Here is a 17,699-nt window from a genome sequence, read left to right as displayed (position 1 = left end):
TTGGGAAAATCAATGTTTATCAACACAAATGTGGCACATGCGACGACTACCGCGCTTTAATCACAGTCAGTTGGCGTACAAGAGATAACATAAATGCGATTAATTTACAGATATTTGACTATGATATGGGACAGCCATCTTGAATACGACTTAAAACTAAATAAAGGCACGAGTTAAGAAACGTTTTTGTTGTGCGTTTTTTCAGATTCATACAAATCCCGAAAAATACCAAACTTTCACAGCCAAACGATCTGTTGAGGTAACATCATTAATCCAACTGCTGACAAAAATCGGCTGAATTCGTCGTTTTTGTGTGGAAAAGTCCATTGCATACGAACATTTCATTACACGAAAAATCTTTCCCGATTGTATTTGAAACCGAAATAATCTTTTAACGGTAATTGTGGTTCAAAATACCCCTGGGAAATGTTCTATGTTATTCGTGTAATGATGTGTTCGTTTTCATGGTATTTGCAAATTTTGAAACGTTGGTCATCTTAACTATATTTAGTTTCAAGCCGTATTCAAGATGGCTGCCCAAGCATATATTATGTCCGCGCATGCGCATGACTATTTCCCATGCTAAACTCAAATCTGAAATTAAAATTAATCGCTGCGAACAGGGTTCGAACCTGTGCGGGGAGACCCCATTGGATTTCGAGTCCAACGCCTTAACCACTCGGCCATCGCAGCTGTTGCCAGTTGTGAGGGGAATAATTGTTATAAAAAATATACTAGTACTCAAATTAGCATGTAGCAGATGTTGACATCAGATAACAAACCAGCGCTATGCATTGACTGTGAGAATAGTGCCGCTAATTGCACGGGAAATCGTGAGTCCCGCTGGAGATGAGTCGCCATTTCTACTTTAAATACATTATTTAACAGATCTGACATTATGAGAACAAGCTCAAGCTAAATTCAATAAATAACGTCCCGTTTTTGTAATCATATATTTATTTATTTATTTCTGTTTTAAAAAATCAAAATGGAACAATTCATACACTTTATAAATGTTTAGATCTTAAAACTATAAAAAGCGACAAACTCTTAAAAATTTGGAACTGGTTATTTTCCTAGCTTACTGTAATCAAAATAATAAGAATGAACTTTCCAATAAACGATGTTTTAATCATACTTCCGAAGTGATTAAAATGGCGTCATCCAGTGGTTTCGAACTTATAGCTGTTTTCCATTACAGGGTATGCCGACGAATCTCAAAGACATTAGTTATCTATTTGAAGACTTCTACAATGATATATACAAAGCACATCGAAAGATAAAGGTTTGTCATAATCGCTTACAACGAAAAATCAGATGTTAACAAATCCAGACATAATACCTGTATTCTGACGCTGTCATTTTACGAATTGTATCATTCTGAGTACTGATTCCATTTTTCTCATATTTCTATTTTTTCAGGACAAGTTTCCATGTCAAGCGGGCGAGATCCGTTTCCATGACACTCCGATTCCGTGGAAACGTGAGCAACGTCGTTCATCTGTCAAGGTAAAGTGGACTGTTGTGTGTGTTAGTTTAAAGCGGGATGGTCGTCACCTGCGCACGCGCGGGAATTGAGTCCCAAGCAACGATAACAACACACGCTAAAAATGCAAAGGCTCTTGGGTAGACGCTTGTTTGTAAACAATGACACGCTATGGCCATCTGACGCATGCGCAGGTGACGACTCCCTCGCTTTAATAAGGCAGGGGGCATCGGGTGATGTATTTGTGATCTGTTGATTAATTTTATACATCATGAAGTTCGTAATGTTGTTAATCTTTTTCCCGAGGGTGGCTGCGTTGTAAGTGTTCGCTGCACATTTTGGTTTGCACAGCCCATATGCTTGTCAGCAACCTACCTCGAACAAGCCTATCCTCGGGGGCGGAGCTACGTCACGGACGTTCTACGTTGCTAAGACCACTGTACCACGCATTTCTATGGGCTCTGTGCGCGCTGCTGTGGAACGCCGGTGGAGCCGGTGAAAACTCGAGAAAACAACACAAACTCAACTTTGAAGTAATCCTGAACAACCAAATTCATATATGTTACACACGTAGGGCTAATCTTGTTACACTGTTCAGGGGACTCTCAACAACCATCGCAAAGTACCGTTTTCTGCGAGTTTTTGGTCTTTGTTTTCACCGCGAGGGTTGCCAGGCGGTTGAAAATGCCCGGATTTCCGCCCCGAAATACTGAATAGACCACTTGTTAGTGTCACGCGGTAGTGTTTTTGTCTGAATGTCCTTTCCTTTGTCCCCGGCCTTTGTCGCCTTTGTTCGCACTTGGTTATTATACAGCAACTAAGATAATTCTCTAAGTATCTATTTGATATAACACCAAATGTTTGTGGTAAACGTTCTACTAATAGTACCGTGAACTCCTGCAAATTTACAGTCGATTTGTACAAATTTAAATAGGCATGCGCCTTTTACGGCCGGGTGCGCGTCATGCACGAACTTCGAACGAGCCGTACTCGAACGGAAGTCAAAGTCGATGTATATCGCTCACCACTGCAAAAAATATTTTTATATATAAGATAATATAAATACTCGTAAAATCAATAATCATGACATTTCTGGTGGTGTATTTTTGAAACGTTCGGGTGATATCGGTATGTTTCGTGAAAGTTCGGCGGAAATAACAGTCTTTGTGTGGGATTTAAGAGAAAATACACAAGCCTTCCTGTTTTATATGGTATGTGTGTGTGTGTGTGTTTTTATTTTGCTTCGCAGCAAAATGTTTCAAGTGAGTGTCTTATTTGGAAGCATTCGAAAGAAGATGAAGCTGGTTTGTTGGCGTTGAAAAATGAGAATATAGCTACCTTGGTAGAGTTCGTCAGGAGCGATAGTGATGTCTTTCTGGTGAGTCACACCACATCGTATGTCAGAGTATAGCGTGGATGATGCCTATCATTCAAATTGTGTGTTTAAGACTGAAGAATTTGTTTTTAAAGAAATTGGGGGTGTGTTTGTATTGTGTTTGGTATACATGTATTTTTGGGAAAATGTCACGGTGTTCGGAACTGGTAACCCGTTGAGATGTTTCGTGGGTAGAAACCGCGGTACAACGATGAATAAATCGATAATCCACATCATAAATAAATTTGATCAGATAATTTTAGCGAAGGTTGTGTAACTTTATGTTTAATTTTCTGCTGACACATTGTATTTTTCAGCTGTCCGAGTATTTCGACACGTCATGGAACCTGTTACAAGTCTGTTACGAAAAATGCTTCGACAGCGACAATTTCCCTGAACTCTTAATGCAAATAGCGACTGGAATGTCTTACGCTCACTCGGCGGGGATAATCCACTGCGATCTGAGAGCAAACCATGTTTTCTATACATCTGCTGGGAAGGTACAGAATGCCTTAAACATAAGTAAAAAGTAGTAAAACACGTGATGCCGAAAATTAAAAAAAGGTCGCGGCTAGCACGCTTTTGGAAAAGAACATTCCTGAAACTTCACTGAATTGTGATTGATTACTTTATTAAATACGAAAGAAAAAATAGGGTATCCAAACTATTAGTTTTTGATTGTGAACCATATGTATTTTACCCATTTAGAATTTGACACTGCGAGAAATTTCATTCAACAACATTTGAGATGCTTTTTAGAATTTCTACGTTTTTTTATGGTTATCTGGTGCCGCCATTAAGCGGCATTTTAAAACCTACTATTTGTATTTGCTATTTTATGATTCCTAACTCTGGTGGTCGTTTCGTGGCGCATGTGAGCGACCAGTTTCATGCGTGTCACTGGTGGAGCGCATTGAATGATGGGTAACCTATTACGGTAATCACAAATCTCGTACATGCGTGGCGCGACGTCCACCGCCACCACATTGAGGTCACGACTCGGTTAGCCTTGCTCAACTGGTTCGTAACCAGTCTTGTGATTGGTTGTTGACAAATGCTGAACAGGCCACGCCTCCAACTGTGCCGTGCGTTCGGGCAAACCGTTAGGAATTCCTAAATGGAGTAAATTTGTGTAGTTTTCTTGATTTATTTAGCAGATATCGGTAAAATATAGGTAGGGCTTTGGCGAAATTTTAAAAAGCAACTAATATTCTTCAACCTGGTATTTTTTTTTATATTTTATTGTTCATTCTTTTCGTCTGTTTTTTCGAGTTTAAAAAATGTGAGCTGGCTGGAGCCTTCATCCCTTGTCTATTTCTTACACTGGATACCCCCCCCCCCCCGCCGCTCATAGAGACTGCGTATTACAGATGATTATAGTTCCTGGGCTCCCTGTGGTTAAAGGGCGGCAGTTGTCGCGCCGCGTATGTGCGACATTTGTGTTGATAAACGTTGATTTTCCCACAATCCAATGCGCTCTTCTAATGAAATCGCAAGTATGAGGTTTGACCTGGGCGCGACTTGAATTGATTACCGCCGGTGACTCCTTCGATACCTTCCAATCACCAACTAAATACCTAATTAAAGCTCGTTAACGCCTCAGTTTGTACTCGTTGATCTGCGCAACAGCCAAAGTCGCCATCTTTGTTTATATGTGACCCATATATCTCGCGCATGCGTGTCGACGACGACTACCGCCCTTTAACAGTCTTCGGTGTACACTAACAAAGTGATACCGCGAATTTGGCGCTTTTTGGTAAACATACATTGTTAAGAACAAAAAATAGTAAACGCGGACTGTTTAGAACAAAAAAGTACTTTCCTAGTAAAATCTTGACAAAGAATTTAGAATAAAAACTAGCCATGCTTGGGACACGAGGCAAAGAGTGTTATAACTTATTTTCAGTTGATTTGTTTTGCAGGTGAAGATTAGTCGTTGGGGGCGTGCTTCTGTACTGGAACTTTCACAATATGTGGAGACTTACCAAGAATGCACCATTGTGAAAGAAATGCCACCGGATTCACTGAGATGGTTCGTGTGTAATTAATATTGCAGTTTAAACCACAGAAATAATAGTGATCTGTAGTGTTACAAATTATAGGTGGAAATAGGTTTAAGGAATTCGTGAATTTCCTATAAAACAAACCATCTACGTGCCAAGCTCCCTCCTTGTCACCCGATTAGTTACTAGTAGTTACTCTTTTGAGAGATTCCTCAGAATTTACAAATGTAACAGAGGCTTAACGTGTCTTAACTTGAGTCAAAAAAACAATACACAGGAACCTCGGAAGAAGTCATCGGCATATTTGAAACTGTTTTTAGAAGATAACGAAGTGAGCGTGAGTGGGTTCAAAAGGGGGGCAGCTAGAATAGCCAGAAACGTGGACCAGTTGAACAAAAAATATTTTTGCAGGAAAATTGAACTGACGAAGAGATGGTACGTGTGGGTTTTGCTGAGTAAATATGGCCGTGACATTTTTCAACTCCAAAAATACCCCCCCCCCCCAATATAAAAAATATCATGCTACAGCTATTTTGTGCATGTTCGTTTTTCTTGCTTAGGCAGAATAGTCTGCATATTTTCAAAGGCTAATACGAGATATAGTTGAAAGATGACGTCACTTTTATTTGATTGTTTACACTGCGAGTTGGAAACACAAGTGTACTGCAACTCTACGGTTAGGAACATTCGAAATCTGTTCTACCTTCCGATTTGTTGACCTCAGGTCACGCAATATGCGCAAGCTCCAAAACAATACACGCGCAAACGCTATCAATTCGGAAATCGGGAATTTCGATGCACAAGAACATGACGTAATCAGTACTACTTTAGAGGAGGAGAATTGTTTATAATTCATATGTGTAAAATACGCGCCGATAGCCGAACGCCGTTTTTAGAGAATGGCGACTGAATGACGAAGAGCACACTCGAGCTCCCTTAATACAAGCGAGAGTCGGTGTTATAATATGTGTTATTTCTCTACCTCAAAGGCTGAAACATACATGATGATCTGAATGTTTTTCCTTTTATTTTGCATTGTGCTCTGTAGGTCTCCTCTCGAAGTTATCGACACCAGTACCTATTCTATTGGTTCCGATGCTTTTATGTTTGCTAACCTAATATGGCAATTATACAATGCACACGACGCCACGCGTGATGATGACATCACAAGAGATGTTAAACTTGTACCTTTTCCACACCTGCATCTGTCACAGGTGATAACTGATTTACATATTGTATTACTGAAATTACTTGATAGATAACATGTCAAACAAAAATATGTGCCATTATATATCCCGGTATTATTTGTGTACATTTGTTTGTTTTTTGCAGATCAAGAGCGCACTCTTGAAAAGAAAACACCAATTGCAGCCTAAGAGCTGTCCCGATTGGATGTTCAATTTAATGAATCGTTGCTGGTTACCCCACAGAATACGGAGACCAACTTTCAATGTGATGTTTGTTTGCTTCTGTCACAGGTAATGTACACAATACGTTTTTACTGTAATTAGCACCCTCTTGTGGTAAAACCCTGTGATATAAATTTGCAAAAAGAAACTCCTTTTATTTTATTTTTGTGCGTTTTTGACTTTGCAAAAGGTGGTGAACAGTTTTTGTCCTGAAAATGTTCGATTTGCGTACTTCTGTAAAAAATCCCAGTATAATACAAACGTACATAATGATGTATACAAAGTACAAATCAAACGATTCATACTTTTAAATATGAGATATTAAGATATTAAAATATCTTTCCAGATCAATGAAACCTTTGAATACACTCCTCAGACAAAAATCGGAAGAGAGCTCCTCACGGTTTGGAAAGCTAAGTGCAGCATTTGCTGAAACAGAAAGCAATCTCGACCAAGAAGACAGAGAACTGTTCCAGTATTACCATAAAGGATCATTAAAGGACCAGTTAGAGCATTCACTTGACCTTGATGACGTGTACGGGGAGCGTATGTGGGAAGCTGGCAGTGTGCGATATGAGCAGGGTGGATTAGTATACAGTCATGTTCGGAAAGAAAAGGTTGGAAAGAAACGCATTGAGTTTTTGCAAAAGCGTCGCCAAGTTTCTAAATCGATACTAAGCTTTAACAACCCGGATGTAGAGGAGGAGGAGGAAATTGAATGGCCAGCCCCGCCCCCTCCACTGACCAGTGAAGAGTCGGCCACTTTGAACGAAGAAGCAATAGCAGCGAATTTTAAACTACAGAAATCTCCCTCAATAGACTCATCATTGAGTGATTCGTATGAAGACATGAGTGGATTAAACCTACGTGGACAGGACGAGATGCAAAATCAATTTGTTCGCCCATGTACTAGCCCGTTGCCAACAACGGAAACACTTTCCAGCATTCAGACGCCAGCATCGATAGACAAGAATCACTCTCCGGTTCTCCAAAACAACAATAACCAAGTTATACTTTCTGGGATAACAAATGTCAAATTAAGAAAGAGGCCTAAAGTACTAGATAAACAGAAAATGTCAGAAAAAAGGAAAACATTGCAGCCTACATCATCATCCTTCTTGCCATCTTTTAGGAGGAAACGGTCTCAAAGCGTAAGTCGAGCTAACATAGTTGAGGAAACTTTATCCCCGTCTGATGGTATTAAATATATCAATGTAAATGCAACTGCACATGAGAACTTCATGGATCTTCCTCTCCCTCCGACCCCACCACAGTCACCACTACTTGAAGGAGATGTCATGCCTCCACTGCCACCTCCTCCACCACCACCACCTTTCCAACATACGCATGACTCTGAAGATGATATCCCATCATACCCACCTCCTTCGCCTCCTGTTTTATCTTTACCAGATAATGTTGCACATCAGACTTCAGATGACTTGTATGAAAGACCAATACGCAAAGATGAATGTGTTGTTGAAGATGGTGTGGATAATAATATTGCATATGAAGAGTATATAAGCGAGAAAAAAATCCTCAATGATGGCGAAAGTAAAGATGATATAACTGGTGCCAACAAGAACCAGCCAAATCATATAGTGTACGATGATGTTCCATCAGACGAGGTTAAAAGTAGACCTTTGACAGAACGAGATAAACCACTAGCAGACAGAAGATCTACCTTGTACACTAGCAGCTTTCAAACTTCTGACACAGATAAAGTATCCAGGATGTATAGTGGAAAAAAGGTAGAATGTAATGCATCTACAGATAATAAATCCATCGACTCTAGGACATATTCTGATATTAGAGAAGATAATGATGAGGCAAATATAGACCAAGTAAACAGTACGATGATGTACAGAAGACCAACTTTGAAGAAACAAGGCCATGTTCTCAGTTCAGACTCTCAAGAAACAGAGAACATGTATGAAAACAGCTGCAAAAACAAGGGAGAACAAGGACACGTCATGGCTGACACTCAAATTCGATGGAAATTACCGTCACTGAAAACAAAGCAAAACACTTCAGTTAGTCATACAGAGTTATCTATAAAAAGGAGATCGTCGTGGCATCCGCGGGATAGCAATGACACCCTTCAAAATACATCAAAGAAAGGCGTAAAATATATAAATGTTCCAAATCCACTACATGAGATGAATCAAAATATGGATACGTTGTCCAAAAACGACTCTACTCCTAAATATAATAGAGCGATGAAACCAAAAGGGACTAACAGCGACAAATTTGCTATGAAATGTACACGTGCACTTTCAGAACCTTCTGAAACAGCTAAGTCACGGGAGTTAATAGAAGACCAACACCAGCTGTACTCGGAGATTGACGATATTATGCTTCAGGGGAAAAAAGATCAACAACTAGATGAACCAAAGTTCTTGGGTAAAATGAAAGTGCTTGATCTCAGTGAAGCTAAAATGAAGCTTACTTCAGCGCACACTAGCCATGAGATAATAAATGCGCATTATAACACTAACAGCAGTGGAGTGAATATGCGTCATACAACACAAGTTCCAATAGCCGATAGAGGATGGTCACAGCATGAATATAATAGAGAAAGGTTCCTTTCGTTTTCTGAAAACATACAAAACAGAAGTGCCGGATTGGAAGCCCAAACTGAATCATATACAAATAACAGACATCGATTGTCATCATTGTACTCGCGCCCTCACAAAACAAATCCTGCTAAGTTTGAGCCCGAGCAGTATTTAGAGCCAGAAGAACTTCGTTATTCGTGGAGCTTCAGTGATGACGACGAGTCTGACAAGAACCATGAATTTAATGATGAATTAGATAAAATGGTTTGTGATGACGTCCCTGGCGAAATACAATTTGCCACAAAGACAAAAAAGAAAAAGAAAAAAAAGGGGAAAAAACCATGGAGCGCATTGAGAAATCGCAACAAACCACGACAAAGCGATGAGAGTGAAAACCTTCCTAAGAGAACTCCGTTAGCTGCGGATGAGGTTAGCTCATACATCAAACAAACAGATGATAATGACAGGACTAGAGAAAATGAATCATCAAGTATGGTCTGTCCCTCATCGCAAATTAACGAAACTGACGCCAATGAAGTGCAGTCGAATGTGGTTCAAGAACAGGCAAACCAGTTGTCGTATCTAAACGAACTCAGATTGAAGTGTACACAGGAAGAAGAATACACATTCTCAAATCCGGTTAAGCCTGGAACATTAGTCTAACAGTGTATGAATGTAAGACATTCTTCATGCATTTAATGTCGTACTATTCGTTGTCATCGCATGTAGATGAAAACGTAACATTATGTACATTTGTATAAATTTTGCTATAATTCTTTGAAATGTTGGACCACAAAGGTTTTCATTTTGTCCATTAGCTTGTTCAAAATGTTTTTAAAAGTATAGAAAACAAGTATGTGGAATTGTATTCTTGAATGTGACAAAGCGTTACTTTTTACGTTCTAAGAATTAAAAATTACAATACGGACGACAAAATATAATTTTCAGTAATTGATGATTGGTACATATATTCATAAATACATTGTTTTACATACATTTATCACGAACTGAATGATGCGCTGTGCCACACGTCTGAGCATGTGCACTGGTATTTTGGTACGTACAATAAATATTACTCAGATTATGATAAGTCATATTCGGATTTGGTCTACAGTATAGATTATCGGCGACTACAATATCAAACTATATGTTTCGTTGCTTACCAGTAATTAGGGGGGTTGATATAGGGATTGATATATTATTCTGGATAACAGGCTCGAGTTATTCGGCACATGTATGCGTTTATGCGTTTTAATATTTACACACTTTTGTCTAGTTATTCAGTATTTTGTCACCAATGAGACAGTGGCACTGTAAGGGTTTTTTTATATTTCAAAACTTTTCTATTTTTTGTTACACAGGACATAATAAAGCCGGATAATCAACAAATCGGTGTGCAAATTAAATCATTTGTTTTCAGTCCGTCACTCAACATTGTGTGTAAAAGTTCGAAGGAAGTATAGTTGGGTTCATGAAAATAAACCGACATCACTCTCCGAATGTATCGCGCATAGTAAATTTTGACCAAAGATTAGAAAGTTCACAATATATTATTCCGATTTTTTTTCCCTCTTGCTACCTTAATCGTATTTTGACGATCTAGGCGAAAGTTTCACAGACACATGTTCGGGTGTTCATATTGGCGTTCTTTTGTTCTCATACTTTTTGCTGATCGCCCTGGCTCTGTTTTAGTAGTGTTATAGGTTTACAGCACATTTTATACCAATTAGAAAATTATTGCAATAAGTGGAAATTATTATAAAAAACGAAATGGGTTAAGGTCCATGCAACCGAAAAAGTGGTTTTATAAAGGAGAAAGTTTACCGGTTGTGTCTCACTGCAATTATCATGAAATTATTTATTTACTTAATTATTTTTAATTGTACATCAAGTCCTTCGGACTCCATTTTCGACTACATTTTCTAAAGCAAGGGTATTTGACAAGCCAAAAGATGTAGAGATTATATAACACAAGTATTGTAATGCAATAAACGGGTGAGCTAGGTTAGCCGAGATTAAAGTTACGTGGGCTTGGTAAAATTGCCAAATATTGGGTACGTACTCTTTAAATTATTAAAGATCGCTACGTTCTCGAGTGTTACACTGTTTAACTTCACCAAGCGAACAATAATAAAATTAATGTTATTTTCTTAAAACAGAAATTGTGGCACTCAATCATGGCAAGCTCCCAGACCCCCCCCCCCTCGTGTAGCTGAATGCATACAGATATTTGATTGCGTTTTATCACGCACCTCATTTCAGCAGTTTTAGCCTGACGAAGAAGCCTGACCCGGTGCCAACCTGTGTGCAACCCTACGTCACGTGGCTTCCCAGTTCGCATTATAACACTGAAACGAGGTGCACACGAATATGCACACTGCTTGAGTATAGGTTTATGTCAACACCATTCGCTTTCAACAAATACACTGTACATAATATGTAGATATACTGTCAAAACACACAAAATACGTAAAAAAATATATAACACAGTAGTGGAGTCCCATGGCAAAGACCACGACTATCAAATTCTTCAGATAGACGAACTTGGAAACCCCATAACTGATGTGTATGACAAGGACTACACCCAGTAAGTTATATAATGTTTTATTTTACAGCAGTTGTTTCAAATAATGCCGGTAAATCACGACCCTAACTGAAACTAAAGAGCAGTGTCATCATTGTCAAACACCGCAGATTTATTTTCAGAAAAAAATAATCAATCCCAAGACAAATACTGACAATTCTTCAACTTCATTGTGATGTTTAGCTTATTGGACCCCTGACTCTGTGTCACAGTCCATCGTTAATAAACCCTTAAATACACGGCAACCTTCTAAATGTTGGTGACACGCCGATTTGCTACTCATGACGAGAAACATGTTATAATTATTGGTTTCAAATTACTGAGATCCATTTTTTTAAAGATTATTATTGATGACATTTTAACAGAAAAAAAAGATATAATTTACATATAAATATTAAAGTTGTTATGTTGATTGTTTTAGACGCTGTTCAATATTCAGTATAAAGAAAGAGTAGTTATACATATAACGTTCATCCATGGGCATATGTATTTGCGTACCTCATTAGGTACATGAAGCATATGCAAAAATAAACTCATCAAAACAGTGAATATTGACAAGTTTGAGGGTCAACAAAATAATAATATTAGAGACAATATGCTCTAAAAACGTGTACGTCATCCTTGTGTGTCAAAGTTATATTTTTCTTTTATTCAATTTTGTTGATGAATTATAAAACCTAATATTGTGGGCCGCAGTGATTGTGAGTAATGAAGAATCTTCGTGAATCCAAATACGCCGACGGGATTAAGATTCTAATGAACACATCACAAAGAAACAGCAAAAAGGTTCGAAACAAATTGAAATATTAAATGTAAATTTGTTCTTTCATTCATTCAATACTAACCCATGCCACTGAGATGCAGAAAATGAAAACAAAATGTGTGATCACCAGACAACTTTTAGAAAAAACAAGAATCCGAATTTTCGTGAAAAATTGCAAGGAACATGTTATTGTCGGTTTGCATTGGTCTCTAGGCTGTAATAATGGCACCACGCATGGAACTATTACTCGGACTAATGATCTAAAAAATCATATATATATATATTTATTATTATTATAATATATTTATTATTTTCGCTAATTACGTTCAGGTCAATCAGCGTATGTGCAATTTGCTCGGTAATATGCACAATAGACGCAAACTAGAATTAGACGTAGTGCGTGTGTGGTCGTTTTTTTAATTAGATAGTAGGTCAAGGGGGAGAACTCTCGCGATCGGTACATAGCAACACGGTGGGATGTACAGCACAGATGTCCAATTGATGGTTGTTCATGCTTGCTTTCAATAATGAACTCTTGGAATGTTATACGTCTTCGTCCATCCACGTAAAAGTTCGATTGAACATCATCGAAAGCTGGTTATCATACGCTCTGTAAAAATCACGTAGTCGTTTCACAATTTTGTCAGAGACGTCCGGGTGACGTAATCCCTTCTGGCGCTTGTCCAGACAACGTTTAATAGGAAAGGCGCTGCAGTACAAGTTAGTTTTGGGGTGAAGAAAGAAATGTTCTTTTTTAAAATATCGCGGTAGCTGAAGAAAACGTTCCAGATTCTTCAATTCTTTGACCGGGTCTGTCTTGAATACACCGCCATCTACTAAATATATTTGAGACAGAGGAAAGTATCTAACCCATCGAGCTAAGTGGTATGCATACATACCGATCTTTATGAGGTCATTGTTGGTATCAATATTTTCAAAACGATCGTATTCCAGGACGGATTCCTCAAACGTGTCTTTAATCCTGTAGTGCATCATGGGAACAAACTTTTTGTATGTTTCGCGTTTATGTTCCATCACATAGTCTGAAACGGCTCTGCGAATTGGATCGCAAATAATAGCTACGATTTTGGTATCCTTCCCGACTTCATTGTAGATTTTCGCCGGGGCATCGTCGGGGAAATTTAAATATTGCGGCGTCTTTTCCACCAACGTGTCTCCGGGTCTAGAAAACGGAAACAGGTTTCTGTAGAAATCAATCCCTCGTTGATAGTGCCTATCGAAGAAATGGGTTTCTCCGGAACCGGAAACAAACACGTCGTCGACGTACTCCGGCGCGCGACCGTAAACTATCGACGGATGAAGTACTAAGAAATCTCTCAGCGCATCGCTCGCACATTTTTTGGCCCCGATCATGATTACGTTAGGGAGTCGTTTCTGACAGTCAGGTTGGTCTGATCGTTTCATGTCCGAGGAAAGAATAAAGTCTTTCACCCAAGTATAATATACGCTTGGTTTGTAACATGAATTTCCAAATTTAGCCTCAATATAAGCTGTAGGGTTGGCGGACACACGCTTGGGAAAATGTTCCATTGCCTCGTCATCGTCCAACAGCGATGCTGCCCTATCCTCTTCACCTATCTCACGTATATGGTATCGTCCGTCGAAGTAGGCAGATAAAATATAAGCACCAAGCACTAGTGTGCTAACAAAGAAAAAACGGTGATTTGTATACTTGGCAAAATATAGACGCATTGCGTATATAAGGGTGTCGCCTCGCCGAAACCACTTCTTGTATCACTCTCGATCTTTCTATCAAACCAACCACGTCTCTGCAATGAACAACATCAACAATATTACAAGGGGAATGTGTATGCGACAATTTTGTATATTTCAGCATTTTAGATAACTGTGCATCTTGATAAAATTGTTAGGGTATGCTTTTTCATAAATAAAACCCTTATTTTTTCAGCGATTACTTGATTACTGAAAAACCTCTAGTGTGCATTCATACCGGATTTATTTCTGTGTACAGATAATTAAAATCTGTTTTCATAATTCCATCGAATGAACACTACTTGCAGCCAAAAGGTTATTTTTATTGTACGATAAATCACACCCTAATATTTAATTTTTTTTGTCCGTTTTTTTTTTTCCAATATCAAACGAAACATTCACGGCTATATTCAACGGTAGCCACATCGCCCATTTAAGGCGGGGTAGTTGTCCCCTGCGCATGCGTCAGATGGCCTCAAACGAATATGACGTGTTTAATCAGAATGATGACATATATGTTCGTTCATCCACACAAAATATACAATGTATATACATAATTATTATAATGATGAGAAATAAGATTTTACCACTATATTGTCATCATATACGCACTATAAATGGGAATGAAATATTACAATATACTGGCGCAAAATTCAGGGAGGAAAAACAAGACAGACAAAAGCAGAGAGAGGTAATATTCTCCCAACTTTGAAAATAATTGGCAAATGTACATGGTTTGTGTTTCCAGCAGTGAACGATTTCAAGTTGAGATGACAATACACAAACAAACTGATCCTACCACATATTGCCTTTAGTTCCACGACATCTGCAACTTGTTTAAAAATTATGCGATTGTTCTAGATCTGTGTAGACTGGTTTTGTTCCTATTACGCAGAGTCTACCCGTAATAACGTTATACGTTTCGCTACAATGACGCGTGTCCGATATCCGGTGAGTTTCTGTAGCATAATCCACTGACAACCTGCCACTCCGATGTAATCCATTAAGCCCCCGCAGTTGTGAACACCACATTGACAACCACATTTTGTTTTCATTTTTCAATCCCGCTGTTTCTTTGTAGCTGATTCGGGCGATATTAATTAAACGGTTTGTATTGACATATACTAGTATGTTATTGTATATACTAAATGTTATTCAGATGTGTAGATTTTTGTTCAAAACCAACTCTTCGTTACATAAGTTGAACACGGTTAAATTAAACATATCATATACACCGATGTATAATGTTGGTGGATATTTGTATTATCCGACAACTGCTGTATATACAACGTGGTACATTTCTGTAGGTGGAAGATGGGCATCGGGCGAGCGTCCTGCTGAAACCGTCGTTGCCCATACACGTATATCCAGCGGGAGCAGGAAAAATTGTATTTTTATAAAATGCAACATATATTTTTCATCTATCCTCCTCCATTATAATGAGTTGTTCTACTTGTCAATGACCTTCGCAACCTAATTAGAGAATGGAATCTCCCGCTTATTAATACTAGTAACCTTCATTAATTATGCAATGCAACAATGCCGTCATTGACGATTAAATTAAAATAAATAATAAAAAAGAGGTTTTGTATATTCAAACCAAAGCTATTCAAGCTATACTTAATTTCGAGCCTGATTTCAAGTGCTTTTTGGCAGTCATTTGTAACTTTTTATCGGTTATAAATGGAGTTACCGCACGGGGTTGAGAAGGAAGGAATCTCCGAACGCCATGCAGGCGGACGACGACCTGAAACACCGTATTTGCATCAGTGTTGAATGTATCGGCATGCTGTCCATAGTTTTTGTAGGTAAACGAGTTACAAGTGGCTTAATATAGGCCTATACGACCACAAATTCCACAATACATGTACGTACATCTACATACTTCTTAAAAGCACGGCTACAGTGGCGGGGGCAGAGGGGAGGTCGCCCCTCCAAAAAAATTCAAGATCAAGCTAAAATCTTTTGTATCAACAAAATTTGCCTCTCAAAATTCAGGAAATAGCGTTTCAGAGAGTCTATATTTCATTTTTTTTAAGGGGGAGCATGCTCCCGGAACCCCTAGTAAGGTCGCGCCTTTGGCAAGGTTGGTGAGCAGATCTCCCCCTCCCCCTTCCCCCAACAGTCAGAATCGCGGTTATATATTCAGCACTGTCGACTGGTTACCAAAACCCACTATACCGCGCATCACGGTCACATGACTAGAAAAATGGTACCCGAACTTAAAGCGGGGGAGTCGTCACCTGCGCATGCGTCAGATGGCCATAGCGTGTCATTATTTACGAATATGCGTCTACCCATGAGCCTTTCGTTTTTAGCGTGAGTTGTTATCGTCGCTTGGGATTCAATTCCCGTGCGTGTGCATGTGACGACCCTCCCACTTTAAGCAAGCGTAAATCAATTTAATTTCTATTTTATTCACATATAAAACGAGAGTATGCACTATGAGATGTAAATCGGTCACACTAAATATCATGACATATTTTGTGGGAAAAAGCATCGATACGGCGATATGGTGAATTCTGCTATGTGATTAGTGGAAACAACTCAGTCGTGTTAAATTAGCATGGATAATAAACATCAGAGAAAAGTGGACGCGATGACGAGAGAAATCAGTGAGAAATGAACCACTATTTGAGTGACAAAAACAAGTAGCGTCTCGCTCTCGCTGTCATCGAGATTTCGACGGCCATTTTATATTTATTGTACGTGTATTATACAGAATGTGGTATCGATGCCGCTTCTTGTTCTATAATATCAGTGACGCCGCACACGCCGTACAATACATTATATTTTAATCAGATTGTTCCAAACAGTATTCGTTCATCCGTTTCTGTATGTGTTCTCAACAATGTCCGTTTAATAGGAAAGTACTCTAGATCTGTTTAGTAGTTTCTTTGTTCTCAACACGATTCAAGTTGAGAACACATCTTTCTCCTCACTATTTGAATAAGGGACATATAGTTCACTATGATATGTATATGAATCAGACGCGTACGCTGACAACGCACCCACGACAGGGCTTCACTCAAGAAAAAATAAATCCCAAAATTATTCATTAAAATACGGTAACTCAGACAATAACTGTAGGTAACTGTTGGTTTTTAGGGCCAAAAAAAGATCTAGCACGGGCGCCAGTGGCACATGCACAGTCCTTCGCTCACCAAAGGTAGGACTTAAATGCAATGCAATGTGTAGTGTAGTAATTCAGCTATGCTATATACGGGGGCCCATATTCGAACACGGCGACCGCTGTATTCAATATACCGGTACACCTCCTATCCATACCTTCCACCCCTACAATTATTGGTTCGACCCATTAATTTTAGATTAGATTTGGAACGTCATTCATCTCATATTATCATTATATTCTCTAGATAGTTATCAAGAAAACCATTATGTGAATTTAAATTAAGTCACGTGATTGGTCAGAAAAATATCTTTCATCGGTTGTTTTAATGGCCCATCAATTGTTTGAATTAAATACCAAATTTAAGTTAAATGTGGTAAACGAAATCGTCACTGAATGAATGCAAGACGGAATTGACGTTGATTTCATCATCTTACCACTTGTAATCGTTACCATGGCAATGTCAGTTAATCGTAATCAATCGCTCGTGATGATAAAACGTGAAAAATTACTCTGATCACGCAGGGTGTCGGCAATGAATGCACGTATCGTGAAACGTAAATATAATAATAACGCTCATCAAATTTGCATGTGTGTAATTAAAAACGGCAATTTCAGAAGTGTTTGGCCAAAATCATATGAAATTATAACAAATTCGAG

The 17,699-nt window shown here is 38.7% G+C and overlaps 1 protein-coding gene and 1 non-coding gene across 2 annotated transcripts; both read right to left on the bottom strand.

Moving 5' to 3' along the window:
• Positions 1 to 611: 611 nt before the first annotated feature.
• On the bottom strand, positions 612 to 693 carry TRNAS-CGA (transfer RNA serine (anticodon CGA)). The gene has a single exon. It is a non-coding gene; the product is annotated as a tRNA-Ser (tRNA).
• A 12,025-nt stretch (positions 694 to 12,718) lies between these two features.
• On the bottom strand, positions 12,719 to 14,834 carry LOC100374698 (heparan sulfate glucosamine 3-O-sulfotransferase 2-like). Its single transcript, XM_006822626.3, has 2 exons — positions 14,709 to 14,834; positions 12,719 to 13,965 (listed from the first exon to the last, which is right to left on the bottom strand). Exon 2 carries the CDS (start codon positions 13,886 to 13,888, stop codon positions 12,719 to 12,721), a length of 1,170 nt encoding a protein of 389 aa, XP_006822689.3. The 5' UTR covers positions 13,889 to 13,965; positions 14,709 to 14,834.
• Positions 14,835 to 17,699: the final 2,865 nt, after the last annotated feature.

Source organism: Saccoglossus kowalevskii, chromosome 9 (assembly GCF_978046115.1).
Source record: "Saccoglossus kowalevskii chromosome 9, keSacKowa6.1, whole genome shotgun sequence".
NCBI classification, from domain to species: domain Eukaryota; kingdom Metazoa; phylum Hemichordata; class Enteropneusta; family Harrimaniidae; genus Saccoglossus; species Saccoglossus kowalevskii.
Note: the sequence above shows the minus strand (reverse complement) of the source record. Positions and strands in the feature narration are given on the sequence as shown.

Coding starts and splice junctions, on each gene's coding strand:
- LOC100374698 (XM_006822626.3), bottom strand. CDS start 13,888: ATGCGTCTATATTTTGCCAAGTATACAAATCACCGTTTTTTCTTTGTT.